This window comes from Pelmatolapia mariae, unplaced genomic scaffold, assembly GCF_036321145.2.
Source record: "Pelmatolapia mariae isolate MD_Pm_ZW unplaced genomic scaffold, Pm_UMD_F_2 NODE_ptg000637l+_length_27126_cov_1, whole genome shotgun sequence".
Classification (NCBI taxonomy): domain Eukaryota; kingdom Metazoa; phylum Chordata; class Actinopteri; order Cichliformes; family Cichlidae; genus Pelmatolapia; species Pelmatolapia mariae.
The window spans coordinates 3396-27126 of record NW_027052319.1 but is presented as its reverse complement, the minus strand read 5'-3'; the positions used below and the strand labels follow the sequence as shown (position 1 = coordinate 27126).

The 23731-nt window shown below is 41.3% G+C and overlaps 1 protein-coding gene and 1 long non-coding RNA gene across 2 annotated transcripts; both read left to right on the top strand.

The window, feature by feature from the left end:
- Positions 1-6825: 6825 nt before the first annotated feature.
- On the top strand, positions 6826-16078 carry LOC134623414 (uncharacterized). The gene is made up of 3 exons (XR_010093322.1): positions 6826-6961; positions 13955-14298; positions 15881-16078. It is a non-coding gene; the product is annotated as an uncharacterized LOC134623414 (long non-coding RNA).
- A 2701-nt stretch (positions 16079-18779) lies between these two features.
- Positions 18780-23337, top strand: LOC135932382 (uncharacterized; the record flags this gene model as incomplete). The annotated part of the gene is made up of 2 exons (XM_065469854.1): positions 18780-19131; positions 23011-23337. Coding segments are annotated over exons 1-2 (679 nt in total), but the record flags the coding sequence as incomplete, so codon positions are not given.
- Between the last annotated feature and the right edge of the window lie 394 nt (positions 23338-23731).

Below are 23731 nucleotides of genomic sequence, written 5' to 3'. Positions count from 1 at the left end.
GTGTGATATCATAGCAGTATTAAACATCGTCACTCTCCGTCAATGGTTTGATTGGAATGTTTCCGGTTTTTTCTTTTCTTTTTTTTCTCTTCTTTTTTTCCTCTCTCTTTTCCCCCTCTTGTTTTTTATGCTGCTCACACTTTTCCTTGGTTTCTTTCTTTCTTCTTTCTTTCTTTCACTGCTTCGATCACCTGCTTCCACACTCATCCACAAACAACATCCTTTATTTCGACACATACACACAGCACGATCACGCACAGTCATGCGCTCAACGGCAGCACATTTACATCAGTCAGACAGCGCACACAGTCGTATAGGATACACACACTTAAGCCAAGCATACTCATATTAGTAAATACGCACACACATAGTCAGACTCAGGGAGCATCTCGCCACACATTTCTTCTCTCTCTCCTTCTCTTTATTTATGAACAAGTGATGTTTTCTCTCCACCTGTCTAAGCGACACACACAGCACACACCCCTAGTTATACACAGACATCTATGGGTGCACTAAGATTCGTTACATGGAATGTAAATGGAGCTGGCTCCAGAGAAAAGAGGTTAAAAATATTTAACCAACTCAAAAAACTACAGGCAGATGTTGTCCTTTTACAAGAGACCCACAGACCTCTTAGAGGTTCGAATTAACTTAAAACACCTGAGTTTCCTAATGTGTTCTCAGCTTGTTATAATTCTAGACAAAGGGGAGTAGCAATTTTAATCCATAAAAAAATTAATTTCACAGTACTCGATACAGTTATAGATCCAGAAGGCAGATTCTTAATCATTAAACTATCTATACTTGATAAAAAGCTATGTATTGTAAGTGTATATGGTCCAAATGTTGATGATCCCTCATTCTTTCACAGTTTTTTCAGTGCACTCTCTGAACACTTAGATGGCACACTTGTTCTTGGAGGCGACTTCAACCTTGGACTAAATGAAGAAATGGATAGGCTCAATACAGCAGGAACTCAGCGTAATTGGCAGTCCACAAATATAATCAAACAGTATATGAGTGACTTTGGTCTTTGCGATGCATGGCGCTCCCTCCACCCCAACAGTAAGGAATATTCTTTCTTCTCACATGTCCATCACTCCTACTCTCGTCTGGATTATTTTTTGGTCAGCAGCTCACTGCTGAGTGACATTTCAGACACTGAGATTCATCCTATAGCTGTCAGCGATCATGCTCCTGTATCTTTAACACTAATGCACAAGAATAATACTACGCCAAATAAAAACTGGAGATTTAATACATCACTGCTTAAAGATGAAGACTTTATTAAATATTTTAAAAAAGAGTGGACTTCATATTTAGACTTTAATGACACTCCCGGAACATCAGCTTCTGTTTTATGGGAAGCAGGGAAAGCTGTGATGAGAGGTAAAATAATTTCTTTCTCATCACATAAAAAGAAAAAAGAAAACAAAAATATTCAGGAATTAGAAAAAACCATCAAATCACTAGAAGAAGCCTATGCGTCCGACCAAGATCAGGAAACATTGAACAAAATACGCAAAACAAAACTAGAATTAAATGAGATAATTGATAAAAAAACAAAATTCTTAGTACAAAGACTACGCTTACAAAATTATTGACATAGTAATAAATCCGGTCAATTTCTAGCAAACCAGCTAAAAATAAATAAAGAAAAAACAACTATATGTGCTGTTCAAGATTCATCTGGGAACACAATATATGAACCGAAACAAATAAACAACATTTTCAGGGATTTCTATAAAAAGTTGTATTCACCACAAATAAACCCATCTAAAAAGGAAATTGATCAGTTTTTAGACAACATAACTCTCCCCAAAATTATTAGACTCTCAAGCAATGGCATTGGATTCACCACTGACATCAGGTGAACTCCAGGAAGCCCTGATAAGTATGCCCAATAATAAGGCTCCAGGTCCAGACGGCTTTCCTGCAGAATTCTACAAAGAATTCTGGACGATTCTAGCACCAGTTTTTTACAGAACGTTGTTGGAAATCAAAGAAAATGGCAGACTTCCATCAAATATGAATTCTGCAAACATTAATCTCCTGCTAAAACCAGGCAAAGACCCTGTATATCCCTCAAGCTATCGTCCAATATCCCTTATAAATGTAGACCTTAAAATAATCTGCAAAGCTCTCTCGAAGAGACTAGAGAAAATAACCCCCCTCTTAATTCATCCTGACCAAACTGGTTTCATAAAAGGTAGGCACTCATCAACAAATACACGTAGATTACTTAATTTGATAGACTACTCATACAGTAAAAATCTTGAAACTACAATATTTTCTTTAGATGCAGAAAAAGCGTTTGACAGAGTTAACTGGAAATTTCTATTTGCAACTTTACATAAATTTGGTTTTGGATCTTCTTTCATCAACTGGTTAAAATTATTATATAATTACCCAACAGCTTGTGTCAGAACAAATGACCAGACATCCTCCAGCTTCTGTCTCCTGAGGGGGACCAGGCAGGGATGCCCACTCTCCCCTTCACTGTTTGCAATTTTTATCGAACCACTAGCAGCAGCAATTAGACAGAATTCAGTAATTAAGGGCATAAAATGCAAGAACGTGGAACATAAAATCAGCCTTTATGCGGATGATGTGTTACTCTTTCTCCAAAATTCACAAACCAATATCTCTGGGGTGATTGAACTGATAAACTCTTTTGCAAGAATATCAGATTACTCAATTAACTGGTCAAAATCTACAGTCCTTCTGATTAATTGCTCCTTCCATAATTCCTCTTCTACTCCACTGCAATCGGGAAATATAAAATATTTAGGTATTAATGTTTCTCCCAAGCTTGCAGATCTAACTAAATTAAACCATATCCCACTTTTAAAGAAAGTAGAAGGTGATCTGGCTAGGTGGAAATGTCTACCCATATCACTCATGGGAAGGGTTGCCGCTATAAAAATGATGGTATTACCAAAAATAAATTATTTATTCTCAATGATCCCAACTAAACCGCCGCAAGATTGGTTCAGATCTCTAGATTCATATATGTCCAAATTCCTTTGGAAAAATAAGCCCCCACGTATAAGCTTAAAAACACTACAAAAGACCAAGGATAAAGGAGGATTAGAACTACCTAACTTTCAGCACTACTTCTTAGCCAACAGGCTTCAGTTTATCCCAGGATGGCAAAAACATACCCTCTTAGATGAACCTTGGCTAGATGTAGAACAAGCACTTTGCAATAAACCAAAAGAACCAAACGGGACAGGTTAAAAAAGAAAAAAAAAAGAAATATTAATATCACACTCAACTGACTGCGTTTTATCTTCCCATTGCACTGATGGGTGGACAGTTCTTAGGTGCCTGTGCATGTTGTTTGTGGAGCCGGCTCTATATGATTTCCTTTTCTTGCAGACTCTACACTCTGCCTTTGTTTTGTCAATAAGATTGAAGTGGTTCCAGGCTTTGCTTCTTTTCTTGGTGTCACTCATTTTCTTTACTGTACCTTTCCAATGTGACGGTGTTGTCTCTTGTTGTTGCTCCCGGCTCTCTTTCTTTCCCTCTCCCCTCCTGCTCTTGTTGTGTGCTACTGCTGTTGCGAGTGTAACTACCGCCCCGCCCCCTCAGCTCAGTGCTGAGCAGAGGGGGGAGGGGCGCAAACGCAAGGCCCTGTTTGCCGTCTCTGCTCAGCGCAAACACAAGGGTGACTTGCAGCATAAAGCGAAAAAAAAGTGAAAGAGAGGGCAGGAGAAAGAAAAAACAAAACAAAACCCACGGCTCCCAATAAGGAGGCCGACTCGCATCGTTCACTTCAAAGATCCGGCTCTAAGAGCCATTTCGTTCGCGAACGACCCATCACTACTCTGAACTCGAGCCTGTGCTGGACTGTTTTTAAATCCCACTTCGGCTGTTTTTGTGTGCGACCCCGCCCACAACTGCAGATATACTGTATGATGAAATATGTTTCTATGCACTGAATGTGTTATTTCAGTTGAACAAGAAGAGAATCAATAAAAACACAAAAGTCTCTGAGCTTTGGATCACAAATACACAGCAACAATAATCAGATGTGCAAATATCATATTATTGTGGACAAGAGCAGCTTAAAAACCAAAGAAAACCCTGAGACACATTTCAAAGAAACACATTCAAACTCTCTGAACTGGACTGGAGGGACGAACACCAGAAGATTCTCCATCATCTGCTGATTGTGAGCTGCTGAGGAGAGCGTTTTCTATTAACTGGTTGTTACCTGATTATTAACAGGGGGAGCGTTGGTGTACGGTGGGAGCTCTGCTGGGTGCTGAGGGGTTCAGTCTCACTCTGTTACAGTCTCTCACCCTCATTTTCAAGTACGTTTCATGACAACAGACACTCACAGTCTCTCTTTCTCAAAGTCTCCCACACTCACACATCTATTAAATAAACACTTTTGGTCAAGCAGCTTTTTGTTTTTCACAAATTAAACATATGCACAAACCCTCCTTTGGATTTAAAATTAACAGTCAAATAAAATGAATCACAGGTGATCCATGTTTCATTACATCATTAATATGTGTATTTAAAGATTTGGCCTCTGTTGCTTAGCTTTCTTGTATCACTGAGACTTTTACTGCTTAAATATACTCAAAGTATTTTGTGGGTTTGAAGATGGAAACTCAGACATCAAACAACACTTTCACTTCTACATTTACAAAGTTCTTCATGAGAAACAGAGTTTTTACAAATCTGCAGGAAATATTTTCTACATCTCTCAGGACTGTACCAAAGAAATCACACTGTAAACACAGTTTCACTCATCAGGATTATTAATTATATATAAAAAAGTAACTACAGCAGACATTGGTCATCATCTGAAAGGGCAGAAACACAGGTGGTGCCACTACAATGTATCAGAGCCACGATGCAGCTCCACCCATCAGCTTCAGGTTTCCTGCCACGAATCTGAAGCACAACAATAGTGCTGCAGATCAAACCAAATGAAATATATTATATTAAATATATTTAGAGATTGATATTAACTTCATGTAGTCATTAGTGTATTTAGCTCTCAGTTCTGAGTTGCTTCAGCTTTATTCCTCCTTTAGTGTTTTTCCCTCCTGTGTCAAGTCTCTTGTGTGGAGTTTATTCATGTGTCTGTGTTTTCCTGTGGAGTTATCTCACTTCCTGTTTTATGTTTGTCTCCTCTGTTCTGATTCTGTTCAGCTGTGTCTCGTTTTCCCACCCGTCTCTACCTCCTGTGTAAATATAGTTGCTGTCCTCCCCTTTGTCTTTGTCAGAGTCTCAGTTTAGTTTCCCTCCGTGTCTCTCAGCTGCAGTGTTTCTTAGTTCTCAGATTAAGTTTCTGGGTATAGTTTCAGTTTGTTTGTACCTGATGGTTCATGTTTCTGTAACTCTGAAAAGCAGCAGTTTTCCTGAACAACATTCTCGTTCCTGCAGTTTAGCAGCAGGTCCTCTCATGGATGATCTACAGTGACACCGAAGATCAGCACAGAAATCACAACAATCCTCATGGAGAAAGAATCGTGTAGAAGTATTTAACATCAGTGCTAGAAGATGGCTGTGAGGTCACATTAATGTGCAGCTGAAGCATGATTTCAAACAGATATAAAGGTTAAAAAGTGACCCTAAAACACAGAATGAGATCACACGATAGCAAACATGTACTTTAATTTCAAGCACCACTGTGGGCTGTGGAGCTCCATGTTTGACACAGACACACAGGTCAGAGCTGCTGCTGCCCTCTTTAATGCTTCTTATTCAGACTGTTTCACTAATCAGTGTCAGAACTCAAGAAATATTCCAGCTTTTTAACCTTGAAAGGTTTTAATGTTAGAAACAACAAACTGGACTAAAATCAGCTGTAAACAATCCAAACAGGTACAAACAGCTTCTCAGTAACAGCTGCTTAACATGAAGGTTGTTCTGTGAAGAAGATGAAAGTAAAATGTGTGATTATTTCTGAGGGTGCACGTTTAAACTGATCCATTCAAACATTAAAGCTTCCCACAGCCTGATGAAGGACACATGGAAATCACTGCAGTTTGTCTCAGATCAAAGAGAAATGAATGTGATTGATCGATCGATCGGTGTTCTTCGTGTGTGTCTGTGAAATTACAGCAGTGTGAGCAGAAATTAGCAGCAGATCAGAATCAAGCAGAGAAAATATTTAAACATTTCTGCATCACAAAACTTGAACGTTTGAGTGAAAATGTTAGTTTGCACTGTGGTAACTTTACAGCCTTTCATGTCACTGAGGTAGGACTTCACAACTGAACATGTAAAACATTTTCACCCAGCAGAAAAATGTGTGACTCTGTCCTGCACTTCACATTTATAAAAGTCAGATCTCAAATTTATGAAGGTTATGACTTAAGTGAAAGTTAATGACAGGTTATGATACGACTGTAATTTATTAAAGCTATGCCATAACTCAGATTATGTTATTAATCTGTGGCAGATCTTATTACTGCCTCATGAATCAGATTTTAACAGGATGCGTTCAGTTTAACTCTCTCATCACTATAAAGGCTGAAGATTTAAATTATAATATAATAATTATAATAATGTTTTATTTTTATAAAACATATTATAAATGTAAATATTTTTTATAATTTCACCATAACAAAGTTCACTTCCTGCATGAAGGTGATCACAGCTCCATGAACTATTCCCACAAACATCACTGAGCCTCAGACTTTCTTTAACAGGCCTGTCAGACCACAATGATCCAGCTGTTTGTGTTCATGTGCCACATTTATACGTTTTATTTAAAATCTACTTCACACACATTTTATTATCTGATATCTGCGACACACGGAGACTTCCTGTTAAACAGAAAGTAAACTTTGTGCGTGGGCGTGTTTGGGAGCTGCCGGTGTGTCCAGGTGTGGGTTCGTTGGGTCAGCAGAGGATTTAACGGGACTTTGTGTCGGTTTGAGTTGTTTTTAAAGGAGGATGAAGACGCTGGTGGTGTTCCTGCTCCTCATGAACGGTAAGAAAGTCTGTGTTTAACCTGCAGCAGCTCCGCAGACAGTCCTCTGTGACCGGAAGTGTTACACTCAGGTGCAGCTCGCGCCTCTGACGTCATGGAAATTCACACAGTGTTGGAAATACAGATTTAATGATGAGGCTTTAATAGTAAAAGTATGAGGGAAGGTTAGAAACAGACCAGACTAAGAGACTGTGGACTTTGTAGTCACAGATTGGACACTTCCGGTATGGCAGAGCTAGCTAACCATGCTAAAGTAGCCTCGTGTCTGCGCTGTTTCCGGTCTGAGCCGAGCTCATTCAGCCCACTGAGCTCCGTTTCTCCGCACTAAACACAGCACAGGTGCACCTGATCAAAGGGACAACAACCCCGGAAACAAACACAGGCCGTTTATCAATGCCCAAGTACGCGAGTACGTACTCGCGTTCTCGGTGAGTACGTACCCGCCGAGAACGCGAGCACGGACTCGCGATAAGTACAATTGGAACACCTGCGTACGTGATGATGTCACAGGTCCGGAGTTTTTACAGCCGTCCCCTCTTAATTTCACTGTGAGTAACATGTTATGAAGCTTAACTTTAATCACAGCCAAGTTGAAAACGATGTGCCGGGAGTCCGCTGTTGAGTTTTGGACGAAATACATTCTGGGATATATAGCTGTCCCAAGTCTACACCGATGCATGCTCGATAAAACGGGCGGATCGAGAACACATCCGGGACTTTTTCGCGTTCTCGGCTTGATGCGTACTTCGAATTGGAACAGTACTTGGTCTCCGACTGATGACGTATCACGAGTACACGAGAACGCAAGTACGCACAAGTACGCATATTGATAAACGCCCACAGTGATATTTGGAAATGTAAATCTGTCTCTAAGCTCCAGGCTTAACAGAAATGTCAAAACAACTTAGTAAACCAGGAGAACAATTAAATAAAAACACTGAAAGGCATAAATATGAAAGAAAGCATAATAATAATATAATTCTGGAAGGAATGTCTGTGAAGGTTCTGTAGTCTAAGGAGCTTGGAAAGAAAAACTCTGGACTTCTTTAAATTTCCTTGAAGGCGTTTCATCTCTCATCCGAGAAGCTTCTTCATTTGTTGTGATAATAATAATAATAATTATTATAATAATAATAATGAATATATTTTTTAAAGATACAATTAAATTCAAGGAATTAAAAAAGACAAATGTGGTAGAAACAATGTTCTGCTGTTTGAGTCCCAGCTTCATTTAAGTTTTAAAAATGTATTCTCAACAATTATTTACTCATGGATAACTATATATATGATCTATTTGGCCTTTGGTGCATTAGGGAATTTTATATAATCAAGTTAGTTTTTTACACTGGTGGAAGGTCCACCAGTACTGAGTCACTCACAGCATCTGCTTGGTGTGGCCTGGCCCCCTTGGCTCTCGCTGCTGGGGTGTCGGGCGGCCCTTGAGTCTAAGGACTCTGGGCCTGGTGCGTGGTCTGCTCTGGCATAGCCGGTGGAGCCTGCAGGCACGTCGCCGGGCACTCTGGGGCTTCTGCACTGTGTCTGCTGGCTGACCCCCATCCAGGGGTCTGCTTTGGTCTTTTCTGAGTAGGTAGTGCGATTAAACCTGCGGTGAGCCTCTTTAGACTCTCGTACCTCTGGGGGCATCTAGATGTCTGGGGCCTGCATCTCCTCCATGCCTGCTTCATCTCCTGGGGGGGCGGGGCTATGGCTCCACATACCCACTATTAGACAGTTACATGGTAAAAGCTTGTGAACACAAGCGCGATACACACACAGGTGCACACACACATACTCACAGACACACACTATCTTGGTTGGCTGCTGCCTCTAAACATATAATTTAGTCCTGTGTGCTGCTCAGCAACAATTCAATATTATCATTTATCCTCAGTGTTTTTTTCTCTCCCTCTCCTTCTGTAATCTTCTTCACCAATTTCTTTCTTTTTGTTTTCTTCAGACGCTCTTTTCTGTTCTGACAGGAATAACTCAAAATAAAAAATCCTGATAAATTTCTAATAAAATATGACTGCCATTATAGCAAAATGAGTAATGCTGCACTCGGGAAAATAATTCTGTTGGTCATTTTTTTTGGCCTTCAGACAATAATTTTCCTTCTTGTCTTGTCCTGTCCAGCTACACTGCCGGACAAGACAGGCAAAAAAAAAGAAAAAAAAAGAATATAATAATACATTCAAAAACCATATAAAACATTAGGTCAATTTGTTATATATATATATATTGCTTGTTCTTATGGTATTGTATTTTTGCACACCTCTGTTGCTTGTGAAGCTCGCACACAAGAATTTCACTCGCATGTACTGTACCAGTGTACCTCCACATGTGATGTGACAATAAAAGTGATTTGATTTGATTCGATTTATCCTGGTATTCAGTCTGTGGTGCTGTCACTCAGAGATCAGAGTTCATGTTCAGTAACCACACTGACAGCAAGAGGAGGAAACAATTGGTTTAATTTAAAAGAACAGTCTGAGCTGTGGATTAAAACAATAAGAAATATATAAGTGAGTCACATATCAAACACAGACCAGACCATTACGTGTAATAAGAAGCAGAAGCAGGACAGGCAAAAAAAAAAGAATATAATAATTAGGGCTGTCAGTGTTAACGCGTTAACGCGTTAACGCCATCATCGTGACTAGCGTGATTAACGATTAACCCATCTGGAGCACAGACTGACTCAAAATCCCTGAAACGTCTCTCTCAACGTATTTTGGGCAGTTTGTCCAGTTTTCAGAAATCCCCCTGTGTCCTTGTAATTACCCAGCATGCTGTGCTGTGTGTTTCATTTCTAACACTGGTTTTACTGAAGAGCTTTCTGAGCTTCTTTCATTGATTCTGACCAACATACATGTTTGCTGTGGATCCACATCTGCTCTTACTGCTAATGTCATGAAGCTGTTTGAGTGGTGAGCAGTCAAAGAAGCAGGTCCTAACAGGGACATAGCAGGATATTCCTGCCTCTAAATGAGCTGTAACTGCATTTGAGCACAGCTGGTCTGCATGTAGTGAACACAAAGAGTCTGTGTGAGCTGAATTTACACCAGTCTGGTTGTGTTCCTGTTATTTTGGCCCTTTGACAAACTCAAATGTTTTCAGCTTAAATGAAAGTGCACTTATAAAAATGCTGTAACATCACAGTCCTGCTGATTTTCCTTTGATGGAGGTCAAACATTTTTATCTGCAGGTGAAACTCTGCAGTGACCTGAGCGTGTGCTGTTCTCTGGCATCTCTCTGAATAATGTTGACATACTTGATGTTCTTGTCTGTGGTCACGAGGATCTTATCTTCCATCCCTGCTTCTGTTCCTGCTCACAAACCTGCATCCATCTCAGCCTCTAAACTCAAAGTCAGCAGCAGCTTCTTAGCTGTCTCTGCCCTCATAGCCCTGATCTCAGGGACTCTTAGATCATTTCAATATGTACATGGAAATCTGTGCTTGATGGCATCTCCCCTTTGAAATTGAAACATCAGAAATATAATGCCCTCCATGGCTCAGTGATCACAGCAGAGATATAAAAACACAAAGCAGAAGAACTGAGAGGAACTGGGGGAAAGATGAACAACCCCAGGATTTTATTCCAGGTGATAAGACCTCCTGGATCCTGTCTGAGCTCATCTTTATCTTAAACTTTGAAAAGTCTGCTGCTTCTCAGTTAATCCTTCACATGAACAGCAGAAATATTTCTAGAAATCTCTCAGGTTTGTTTCCCACAGCACAGAAACAGCTCTGATCTCTGCTGACTTTTCTGGATCTCAGTTCTGGCTCTGATGTGGTCCATCATGATATCCTTCCTGGTTACTCTCCTCGTTATCAGTCAGATCCTTTTCTGTAGTTATGGGAGGATCCTCCTCATCCTCAGCCTCTCTCTCATGTGGAGTTCATCAGGGCTCAGTTCTTAGTCCCATTTTATTCTCCCTCTACTTCAATCAGCTCAGATGTAAATACTGTGTTATTTCCATTGGTATGTGGATGATACACAGCTGTATGTTGCACTGATGGCAGCAACAAAGATGTAATCTGAATCTGATGTTAAATAGATCAGATTCACAAACTTCGTTCACCTCACTGATTTCAGGTGTGAGCTCTTTCAGTCGCCTCAAATCTTTAATTTAGAAAAAATCTTGAAAATCTGTCCTCTAATATCAGGTCTTCCACTCAGAGACTTTGTATGACCTTTGACCCTGAGCTCTGTTTGGTTACAAATGTGACCAAATTTTTCAATGCTGTGACTAAAAAAAAAAAAATCCTTGGTCGCACTGTTCCAGTAAAAAAGAAAAAAAAAAGTCTCCGCATCTCTGAACATCTCCTTGTGGTCAACAACTGACACACATCATGCCCCTGTCGTATGTCCCAATCAGAGATAGCCAGGGGCGGGACCTCTATGATTGGCCGTGGTCCTGTAGTTGTCTCAAATCTCTGTTTTCTGCATTATTCATTCGCTTATCAAAAGTGTAGGGACTAATGCATTATTTAGTAACACGTTACAGTAACTACGTTATTATTGTGGTAACGAGCACGGTAACTAGTTATTATGCCAAAATCAGGAACGCGTTAGTCGTTACTGGGATTTAGATAGGCTCGTTATTCGTTACTTCATGTGGTGGCTATCACGGAACTTCCACAGATTCAATAACATTAGCAAGTGGTGGAGGCCAGCAGGTGGATGAGAGTGTCAGGTGAACTGAACTTCAGGTAAGAAGTTATGACCTGCAGTCTATCTGGGTCAGATATAAACCATGTGTGTAGTTTATTTTCGTTATGCTGCCTTTTTCGTGCTGGGTCCTAGCTAGCATGATGGAGTTTCTATACAGCTGGGTGGGTGCTATGATGTTACTGATGTTGAACTTTATTTTGTTCATAAGGTTAATGATTAGAGTTGCCAACCATCCTGTAAAAAAGAGAATCGTTCTGTATTCAGAGAAAATATTACGTGTTTCGTATTGAGGTGAAAAGGAACAGTTTGTCCCGGACTTCAGCTACAATGAAAAAAAAACAAACAAAAAAAAACACACAAAGCTGTATTTATTCTGCATCTTTATGTTGCAGCTGCCTCGTCTCCTCTCATTCTCTCCCCCTCCCTCTCCTGTTTCTACTTCAATCATGAAACTGATCAATGATCAGCTGATCGGCTTTTCTCTCTTGTTTGTTTATCTCCCACTTTGCGCCAGAAAGAGGAAACCAGCGGATGTCGCGTTAAACAACAGCAGCACGTTTAAGCTTGATCAGCTGTTGTTAGAATTTATTAAATATTACTTTCTAGTATCAGCTGATGTTTGCTGGAGCCACAGCTGTAAAAGCTGCTGGTCATGATATCGATTTGGTTATCTGGTGAGAGGGAAACATGAAGATGAAACCAGGAGATGTCCTTACTGAATCATCAGAGCTGAACAGGTGATGGAGAAACAGGTTTACCTTTTAGGTGACATGAATGAGTTGAAGTTATGAACTGTTTCTGAGAGACAAATAACACCAGGATCCTTTTCTATGTAGCTGACAGCTGGTAACTGTGCAGGGGCGGGTCTAGGAAAGTTTTTCCGGGGGGGCAGGTAGGGCATTAACAGGGAAAGGGGGGCACAAAGAAATACTTTTCTTTCTTATTCTTATTTAAAATGTCTCACTTATCTGAATCTTACAACAAACGATTGATAGATTGATACATATATAACATGAAAGCAGTGTACATCACATCTTGGACAAAAAAAGCCTAATTTCAGCTGTTCAATACTGAAGAAATGTATAATTTTTTAAAATTATGCAGTATTGCAGAATATTTTTAAGTTTGTCTGCTATAAAAAGTCAGGCCAGGAAAATTTCCTTCACGTTTTTCTGTGTTTTATCCTCAGTTACTTTGACACAAAGTAACTGCTGCTGTGATGTTCACACCTCTGATGAAGTCTCACAGTGTCAGTACTGATAAATGATCAGAATTGTAATATTTCTGACTGTCTTACTCAAAACTGAATCAAATGAAATCGGGACCTTGTGAATCGGAATCGAATGGGTTATAGAAATCAGTGAGGCCAAGATGATTATTAAGTTTAACATAGTCAACAATATTACCAAAGAGTCCCAAAGCACTTCAAGCACAAGCACTTTTTCAGTAACTTATCTTTCTTGTAGAAATGTGCTACAAATAAAAAAAAAAACCTTTGTGTTGACAAGATGTTAGTTAATCATTTACATATGAATAGTGTGTGTATGGACAGCAATCCCCCCCCCCCCCCAAAAAAAAAAGAAAAAAAAAGTGCACATATAAAATTGCGGTGTTAAGCAGTGTGGTTGAAAAATTTGGGTACGCCTAACTTTTTTTTCTTTTGTTGGGTCTGTGTTCCACATGCCCCGCTAGTTTAGAGACTTATTCCTCATGAAGAATGGAAAACAAGACAGAACATCTTCAGCCGGTCTTTTACTCGCTAACAAGGGATTTTTGGTGAGAACCAGCTCTTGGAGCTCACGCTCCTCACCTGTCTCTAGCCCAAATCCTTCAAAGAGCAGCTGTCCTCGTAGCCTTTTTATTGACAAACTGTTACAATACACATCACAGCACAAGCACCTCCCACCGTAAAACCCCCCTTGATTACAAAGACAAGGCACTATGTGTGTGTGTGTATGTATGTGCAAGAAAACCTCCCCCAGCACCAGAGTGGCTGGAGAGGTGGTCAGGAACAAAGGAACGTCTTGATCCTATAGTTTGAACCAAGACTTCACAAATTTAAGAAATACAATGACACATTGAACAATTTGACTTAACATCTTTCTTTTTTTCTTAGGCGCACCAGTGCAACAACAGCAAAAAGTTAGTCTAGAGCCCTGCTCACATCAGCTTTTCCTGCCAGTTCCTTTTTTATCTGTGTTATCTGTGTCAAAATGTTGAAGGTTTCTGTCGTTCTGTCTCCTGGTTTCTGTAAAAGTATCTTAACTTGATCTTTACCTCAAAGTGACTCATGGAGTCTCTGTCTGTGTGTCCTCAGTTTCCCAGCATGCCTTGGCTGTGGAGCTGTATGAGGGGGACTCGTTCATCCTGCTGTACTGTCAGTTCAACACTTTTCTACTAGACAACCCGTCAGTGGTGTGGAGTCGCTCCGACCTCAGTCCCTCCAACCGTCCACCAGCTTCAGGTTCAAGGAGACGAACTGAAACATCAAAACCAGCGTTTACAGCGGCCGAACATCCATGAAGACTGATGCTCTGGATACTGGAGACCTCAGCCTGAACCTGACCAACCTCCAACTGTCTGACAGCGCCACCTACACCTGCTCCGTCAGAGAACATGAACGTGAACTGAGTAGGAGTGATGTACAGCTGCAGGTCAAAGGTCAGTGTTGGGTTTAAGTCAACCCTGCTGGTAAACAGAACCTGGTACTGAAAGCAACCACACAGACACCAGTGTACATTTTACTTGCAAGGGGAGCATTGGAGAGCATTGCTGTCACTTACCTGTCCAAGCAACTCCAACTCCTCTGCGTCCGCCTCACTCTTTTATTGACAACAGAGGTTACACATAATTCAGTTAACCACGTGACAGTTTTAAGGATAGCATATCTGAACAAGCATATCTGAACAACATCAGTGTCTGTATTCTGTGTGTGTAAGTGTATGTGGGTGCATGTGGGTGTATTTCCAGCCATACTATATATAGACATTAGGGCTGCCACAAACGATTATTTTCATAGTCGACTAGTCACCGATTATTTTTGCGATTTGTCGACTAATCATCTCACACTTCTGATAACCAGTTGTCTGCTTGACGTTTATTCAGCTGTGTAAAAACTATAACTTTAATCTCAGCCAAACCGATTTACTCAGGAACAAATAAAATACTAAAAAAAAGCCAAACAATAACATTTTTAAGTTATCTATATATGTTTAACCTGAGTAGCGAAAGACGGCGGTGGGTTTGAAAACGATTTGCCGGGAGTCCGATGTTCTTACGGGCTCTAGTGAGCCTTGCCCCCGGCTAGCTATCGAGCTAGGTGGTAACAGACGTCTCCGAAAACGTCGGAGCGCTTTTGAAAATATGTGGTGTCTTGATAAACTGAGCAGATATTTGAGGTTTACACAGTTACATTCGCGCCTGAAAATATGTTAAACGTTTATTTTGTGACCCAGAAAGAATAATAAGAGTAATATTAAAACTAACTAGCTGCCGCCATTGTTGGAAACTGAGCTGGGCTGTGCTATGAATTCTGGGACACAGCTACTTCTTCTTCGGGGTTTAACGGCAGCTGGCATCCTTGTACATGCAGTGCTGCCATCTTCTGTTTCAGTCCATTATTACACTCTTAAATCCTACTACTTACAGTATTCCTGCGTCTTTTGTGATACAAAGCTTCAAACGACACGTCGACTATTAAATCAGTCGTCGACGATTTTGATAGTCGACTAAATCGTGGCAGCTCTAATAGACATACGACCTTTCAATGAACTTAAACTGTATGCAGAAAAGCAGAAGCAAGCGCTTGCTAAACTATAAGAACAGGAACTTGCAATAGGTCGTGTCTCAAATACACGTTTAAAGGTGTGAACTCTCGAACTTTTAAGAAAACGGAACAGTCTGGTTTCAAAAGCTATAATAGAATTATAACGTTGAGACTGCTTCCTCTCATCTCATGGTACACAAGTGCACACAGAATCTTATGAGACCTAATAAGGATATGATTTTATCAGCATACAAATGATTAAATATTTTCTAAGCATAAATAAATCTTAAATTATTAATTCTGACAGTCAGCAACAAACACCTGCTGTAGACAAATCTGACATCACTCAGCTAAAAAAATTATTATTTTACCACTGTCGGAATAACCATGTTAGCTTTATGAGTAAAGTAAGGCCTATTCATTAAATTCATTCGGTCAGAGGTCAAAGGTCATGTTGTTCTTTGTGTTTCTCCACAGAACGGTTTCCATCCTGGGCCAAAGCTCTCCTGGTTCTCCTGGTTCTTCTTGTGGTTTCTGGAGGTCTTTTATTTCATTTCCGGCACTATTTCATGTCAGGTGAGTCTCTCCTACTACACTACCCATAATGCCGATGGTCAGCAGGTGTCCTCTGGTGGCTCCTTGACTGCGGCTCACACAAACTTGTTCCAGAAGCTGAAAGAGTTGAGAGTTACAAAACAGCTGATACAGAGAGCTGAAGAGAAACTTCCAGGTTTGTTCCAGAAGTCAGAAAACCTCCTTCAGATCAGCCCAAACAGGGATTTATACATAAAGTCTTTAGATATACAGAGATGAACATTTAGCATCAACATACAGAGAACAGTCTATCCAGCAATAAACATAAAGCACAATAATGGACAGCATCCAACCTATTTAGCTACAGGATTGGTGCAGATCACTCTCATCCAATAAACATAAAAAAGTCAGAGATAATGTCATGGTTGGCTGTGTGGCAGGCAGGCAAGCAGGAGTGGTGGATCCAAAATGCAGGACTCAGACACCGAAGTACAACTTAAAGTGCAGCTTTATTGCTGGGAAAAACCTCTTACTAAACTAAACTCACCAAAAGACAAACAAAAACGCTGGAGGACTAAAACACTGGAGCAGAAATACTAAACTGGAGCTGGAGACAAAACACTGGAAATATGGAGGGAAAACACACAGCTTGTTGAGGGTACGACGCAACACTGACTCAGAGAAACACAGAGTTTAAATACACTGGGAAGTAATGAGGGGAATGAGACACAGAAGGAGAGCACAGCTGGGGGAAATCAGAACTGACGAGACAAGGAACCGTAAACTGAACACATTCACATAAGACACAGACCTTCAAAGTAAAACAGGAAGTATGACACAGAGACGCGAACTTGACACGGTGGAGACAGCAACTAAGAAACACAGAGACAAACCATAAGGCAGAGGACTCGACGAACCAAAAGACACAGAGGGAAACTCAAACATGCAGACACAGACTTACACAGAACAGAGGGGACAAAGAGAGACATGAAGGGCAAGGGATCAAAACTAGAAACCATAGAATAAATCACACAAGTTCAATAATACAAAAATCACAAAGAACTAAAAACGCTGGGTCAGGAGACCCAGGACCCTGACAGATAAGGTTTTTCCTCATTGGAGAAGAAATAAGATTTATGCCCAAAATTTCAGCTTGGACTCAACCCTTTCAATGTGAGCTTTAAATGTCAAATTCTGATCTTTTAACGATACCAAGATAAGATGTGACCATTGCAGTTTCAGCCCCTTGTGTGGTTTTGATTTTAGGAAATGTAGATAACAACTCTTTGCTGTTTGAGAGTAACATAAACTTGGATTTGTCTGCATTTAACACCAGCTTAAGTTAAATGGGACTGAACAACATCAAAGACTTCAGAGATTTGTTCTACTGAAGGAGATGAACAATCTGTCATCTGCATAAAGATGAAGTTATTTATTTACAGAGAAAGAACAGGGTTCCTAATGTAAAGCAACGTGGACACACTGAGTTGTAGCTGATGAGTTAAAAAAACAAACTTACAGCATTTACAGAGAGACCAACATTGTTTAGTCTGTTTATTAAATTGGCAACTGTGTGAAAAACCTTCAATAAGCCAAAACAAAGAGCAGCTCATCAATGATGTCGTTCAGCACTTTAACTGCGGACGTTATTGTATTGTTTTCTGAATCCTGACTGATGCTGGGAAAGACTTTGATTTTTGTCTAGAACATTTTTTAGTTGGATTTCTTTAAACTTTTACTAAACACACAATTTCAGCGACCTCAAGTTAACAGTTCTGCTATAACATCTTATTAAGAAGATAAGGATCAAGTTGATTTAGTCCTGCAGATTTATTTGGATTCAACAGATTTAAAGTCCTGTGGAAAAGCTGAAGGCCTGAAACACAGACTGAGTATGAGTGGTTACAGAGAGCCTCCTGTTCATTAAGCAGTTTGAAATCTGATGTAAAGATTCAAATAAAGACCTTGAAGAAACGAGATGTTTATTAAGGAGGTTTAAAATGTCACATTGTATTAAAGTACATGAGTCTTTTAAAACAAAATCTGGCATTTTGGTATGTATGTCCCCATAATAAGATTTTATTATTTTCCAGAGCTTTTTAGGATCATTAAGATGTTTAGTGTTTTTTCAGTGCAAGAATTCTGATTTGGCCTTTTTAATTGAGAAGGTTAAACGATTTCTGAGCTGTTTAAAACTCAGTCTGCCTCAGATTTAGCTTCTGTGGCCTGATCCCAGACAGCATCTCTTTGTCTGAGGAGGATGGACATGGAGGATGACATTTCCATGCCAGCTCTACATCAGTAATGAGGTGGATTCTATTCCAGCTGTAGTCCCAGAAATCATGAAAGAAAGTTTGTTCACAGAAATTCTTAAAATCTTGGTTAAAAACTATTTGAGGATTTTGGAGGCTTTAATTGTCTTACTGCAAGGATCACACAGTGGTCACTGATATCATTTGAAAACTCACCAATATGGACATGTTAGTTTAAAAATAAATCTATATAATTTATTTTTATATACAGGTCCAGGATCAATGTGAAGAATTTAGAAGCAGGAAATTAGACGTCATCCACAAACCTGTAACTGATTGATTTAAATGGTATCATTGATAAATCTATGAATCATTTTTTGTGTGTGAAGAAAACTCCTCATGTACATGAACAAACTGGAATCTATCAGATATGATTCAAACCACTGCAGTGAATTTCCTTTATTAACTCTGGTGTGTTCTAGTGTTTGTAGTAAATGTTGTGTCTACACTGAGGTCTAACAGGACAAGCACAGAAATAAGTCCACTGTAACAGGTCATAAGGAGAACATTAGTAACCTTCACTACAGCTCATGTTGTGCTTTGTTGTCCTCTCAGTCCCCTGGGTGGGGGTGGATTCAGGGGTGGAGTCTGTCCAGCTGATCTGCAAAGCCACAGTTTGCCTGCCTAAAGATGCTAAAGTGGAGTGGAAGGATGGAAACAACAGGAAGGTCCACGTGTATGAGAACGGCTCTGACCAGCCTGAAGAACAACATGAGGATTACAGAGACCGAACGAAGATGAAGAGGAAGGTCCTGGAACCTGGAGACCTCAGTCTGACCCTGAAATACCCCACAGATGGAGACAACTCCACCTACACCTGCACCGTCTACAGCAGGGAGGAAAACACCCTGATGGAGAAACAAGTGGAGCTGAAAGTCAGAGGTCAGTGCTGTAGATACAGGTCAAAGGTCAGAGGTCAGTGATGGTGGTTCAGTCTCAGTGGGCTCCATCCAATAATGTTACAGTGTTAGCATGTCTGATGTTTGTGGCTGTTTTGGTTTTTATTTGATTTCCAGCCAAATGTAAAAGCTTCAGCAGATGAACTGTAGGAGCAAAGTTCATGTGTGAGACTTCATCTGAAAGGTAACATCTTCTAGTTTCTGAACATGTGTTTGTTTAGCATGTGGCTAAAACACAGGCTAAGCTAAGTCAGTTCAAATCTCAGTAAAAACCTTCTTTGGTCCTCATCTATAATCAGTCATATCTGAGTCACAATAACTAGAAGATGATTTCTAGCAGAACTGTGAAAATCTCCACATCCTTTCTCCATGTTATCATCCAAAGCTGTGTGAAGTTTCAGAGCTCTGCAGCTAACAGAGACTTTCAGTTTGCTGCTCTCTTCCTCTGACAGCTCCATTCTTAGGGAGCGTTAGTTCTCTGTTTCACTTTATTCCACTTATTCAGTCTGATGTTCTCTGATCTGTTTCTCTTGTTTAGTGTCTTAAATGCTGCCAGTGCCTCTCTTTGCTTTAACCAACCTTTCTCTTTATTTCTGAGCTTTTTAAGGACTTTAACTGATGCATCAACCTTTGAAAATGGAAAGAAATCAGTCAGATTCATGGCTGCATCAAAGTGTCACATGTAGTTCTCCCACATCAGCTGGATTATATCTATAGCAGCAAACAGCAGCTGATCCACAAATCTTTGTCTGTGTTAATAAAGTTGGATCAGTTCAAATAGTTTGTTGCTCTGCACTTGAAAGCAGCAGTTTTTCTAATGCACCACCTTCATGTTTCCTTGCGGACCTCATCCACACCAGGGGCTCTGCCACCAAGGAGTTGTTTAACTACCTCAGTGACCTCGCTCCCGGAAATTGGCGAGTCATCCCCCGTCTTCCCCAGACTCTGCTTCCTCCTTGGAAGACATGTCAGGAGGTCCTCGAAGTATTCCTTCCACCGCCCAACAATTTTCTCAGTCGAAGTCAGCAGCGCACCGCCAGCACTATACACAGTACAGGTAGCACCGCTTTCCACTCCTGAGACACCTGCCAGTTTGCCAGAATCTCTTCGAGGCAGTCCGAAAGTCTTTTTCCATGGTCTCTCCGAACTCCTCCCACACCCGAGTTTTTGCTTCAGCCACTGCCAGAGCCACATTCCGCTTGGCATGCTGGTACCTGTCAGCTGCCTCCGAAGTCCCACAGGCTAACCAAGCCCAATAGGACTCCTTCTTCAGCCTTGTGGCTCCCTTCACCTCTGGTGTCCACCAATTGGTTCGGGGAATACCACCACGACAGGCACCAACCACCTTGCGGCCGCAGCTCAATGCAGCAGGTTTGGCTTTGGTGATGCTGAACATGGTCCATTCGGACTCAATGTCCCCAGTCTCCTTTGGAATGCTGTTGAAGCTCTGCCGGAGGTGTGCGTTGAAGATCTCTATACACGTTTAGGTCTACCGGATCTGTTCAGACCCGGTTTCTCTGCTTCATCTTTCACAGGATCAGTACTGGAATACATCAAGTTCTGTACTGCAAATGTTACTGTGGACAAAAGCATTCGGGTTTTCCCAAACCAAAAACCCTGGATGACCAGCGAGGTCCGCTCACTCCTCAAAGCCCGCGATGCCGCCTTCAGGTCAGATGACAGAGCTCTGTACAGGCCTGCTCGAGCTGACCTGAAAAGGGGGATTAAAAAAGCCAAGTCAGACCACAAAAGAAACATCGAGTCCCACCTGTCCAGCAACAACACACGAGAGGTGTGGCAGGGAATGCAAGACATCATCAACCACAGAGGCAGCACTGCGAAAACAGAAAACCTGAGTGTGCAGCTGGCAGAGGAAATAAAGAGCTTAATCGCCTGTGTCAGGAGATTTATTCTAAAACACTTCTTCAGTTGAGAATCAGAGAGGAGAAACACAGTTTTACTTGTATACAAGGGCAGCACAGAGCAGGGCTCTGTGACACGCGCTCTGAGACTGCCCTGGTCTCTATTTATACTCTTCAGTGAGCGTTTGTTCCAAACATTGGAATGTGGAGGTGTACATGTATGTGTGTGTGTGTGTGTGTGTGTGTGTGTGTGTGTGTGTGTGTCAGAGTGTGACCCCATAAACGACTTCCCTTAACCTGCTGGTCTGGAAAATCCAACAGTTCATCTATATGTAAAAAAGGCACTTAGACTAAAACTGACATAGCTACGTTAATCCTACCGTAAAACAATAAGACAAGGTATGTCCTTTCCCATGCTCCCAGGATGTGGGTGTGAATGCCAGAACACCCTGGAATGCACACAAAATTGTTACAGACCTCCTAGGATGAGACATTCTTTCAATATGCCAACAACTATATACTTCTAAACACAAATGATTACATGCAGTATTCTACCATATGCAAACTTATATCATTAAAAGATTATGCTGACTACTAAGTACAGTACAATTTTCCATTGACAGCCCGCTTTGAAACATCACAACAGCAGCACTCATCTGCCTCAGCCCTGCTCCCATCCTCATCCTCACCCTCACCTGGTTCCTGCATTGCTTCACTCACTGTAACGGAGCGCGATGTCAGACGTGTGCTCCTAGCAGTGAACCCCAGGAAGGCGGCCAGTCCAGACGGAGTACCTGGCAAGGTACTAAGAGCATGCGCACACCAGCGCCTGAATGATTACCGCCCTGTGGCCCTCACACCGGTAATCATGAAATGCTTTGAGAGACTACTCCTTCAGCACATCAAGGATTACCTCCCCCCAGAATTCGACCCCCACCAGTTTGCATACCGCGCAAACAGATCCACAGAAGACGCCATCGCCACAGCCATCCATGCTGTGCTGAGTGACCTAGAGCAGCGGCAGAGCTACGTCCGAATGCTCTTCGTGGACTACAGCTCAGCTGAGAGGGTCCACACCTTCCGGTTCCTTGGTGTCCTCATCTCTGCTGACATCTCCTGGACAGACAACATCTCAGCAGTCGTCAAGAAGGCTAAAAGACTGGCAGCTGTAATTGCAGCAAAAGGTGGTGTGGCGTGAATAAGGCACGGCGGGACCAAAGATCATCATTTAGAGCCATTTTAATGATTTAACATCACACCACAACAACCCACAACCCCTGAGTCCCCGTGTTTTTAACTAGGCGGGCGTGATTAAGGATGCCGTGCAGGTGCGTCCGCCCTCCCTGCACGGCACCGCAGACCACGCCCCACCACAGGTGGTTCTACAAAGTATTGACTCAGGGGGCTGAATAATTACACACACCCCACTTTTCAGTAATTTATTTGTAAAAAATGTTTGGAATCATGTATGATTTTCGTTCCACTTCTCACGTGTACACCACTTTGTATTGGTCTTTCACCTGGAATTCCAATAAAATTGATTCATGTTTGTGGCTGTAATGTGACAAAATGTGGAAAAGTTCAAGGGGGCCGAATACTTTTGCAAGCCACTGTATATGTATATCTTTTCCCTCTGTTAATACTATCCATATGTATATCGCGCTGCAGAACTGTGCCCCCCCCCCAGCATGTTTGCACTGAGTAGGAGATGCTCTGTATCTCATTGTACAACTGTATAGTGACAATAAAGGCATTCTATTCTCTATCAAGTCAAATCTGGTCCTCAGAGACTGAATAAAGTCCTGTCCCACTAACAGCAGCTCCAACAGTCTGTTCACTGCTTTCTTCCTGTCAGTCTTCATCTTTCTGCTGCGTCTCCTCTTCACACTGACCACTTTCTATCTAACAGTGAGCTCCCAGTGAAGCAGCAGCATTCAGCCTGTTAGAGTCAACACAAATGTCTCCATCCAAGCTCATGTTGTGCTTTGTTGTCCTCTCAGTCCCCCAGGTGGAGGTGAATTCAGGGGTGGAGTCTGTCCAGCTGCCCTTCAACACCACACTTCACCTGCCTGAAGACGCTAAAGTGGAGTGGAAGGACAAAAACAACAGGAAGGTCCACGTGTATGAGAACGGCTCTGACCAGCCTGAAGAACAGCACCAGGCTTACAGAGACCGAACGAAGATGAATGAAGACCTGCTGAAAACTGGAGACCTCAGTCTGACCTTGAAACACCCCACAGATGGAGACAACTCCACCTACACCTGCACTGTCTACAGCAGGGAGGGAAACATCCTGCTGAAGAAGCAAGTGGAGCTGAAAGTCAGAGGTCAGTGCTGTAGATACAGGTCAAAGGTCAGAGGTCATGTAGGAGTTTATTTTCTAGAAGCGTTTAGTTTGAATCCATTTTCAGTTCATTTAAATAAAATAAATCCTTTCATGTTTTGTTCTAAAAGCCAAAAATGTCAGGCAGAGCAACTTTACTTCAAAATAAAAGCCTCTGGCATGATTTGAGTTTGGATCAAATCAATAGTTTTGTTAGTTTAGTCCAAATCAATGTAAATGTATAAACATCAATAGTTTTAAAGCTGCTGAGATCATTCAAACACTTTGATCCAGTCATTTGGATGTTGTCACATGTCAGGGTGGAGCAGCCATAAATATGAGGCCTTTATTGTGAAAATGATGAGTGTGATGATCCAGAGGAGCCCATGGGGTGTTTG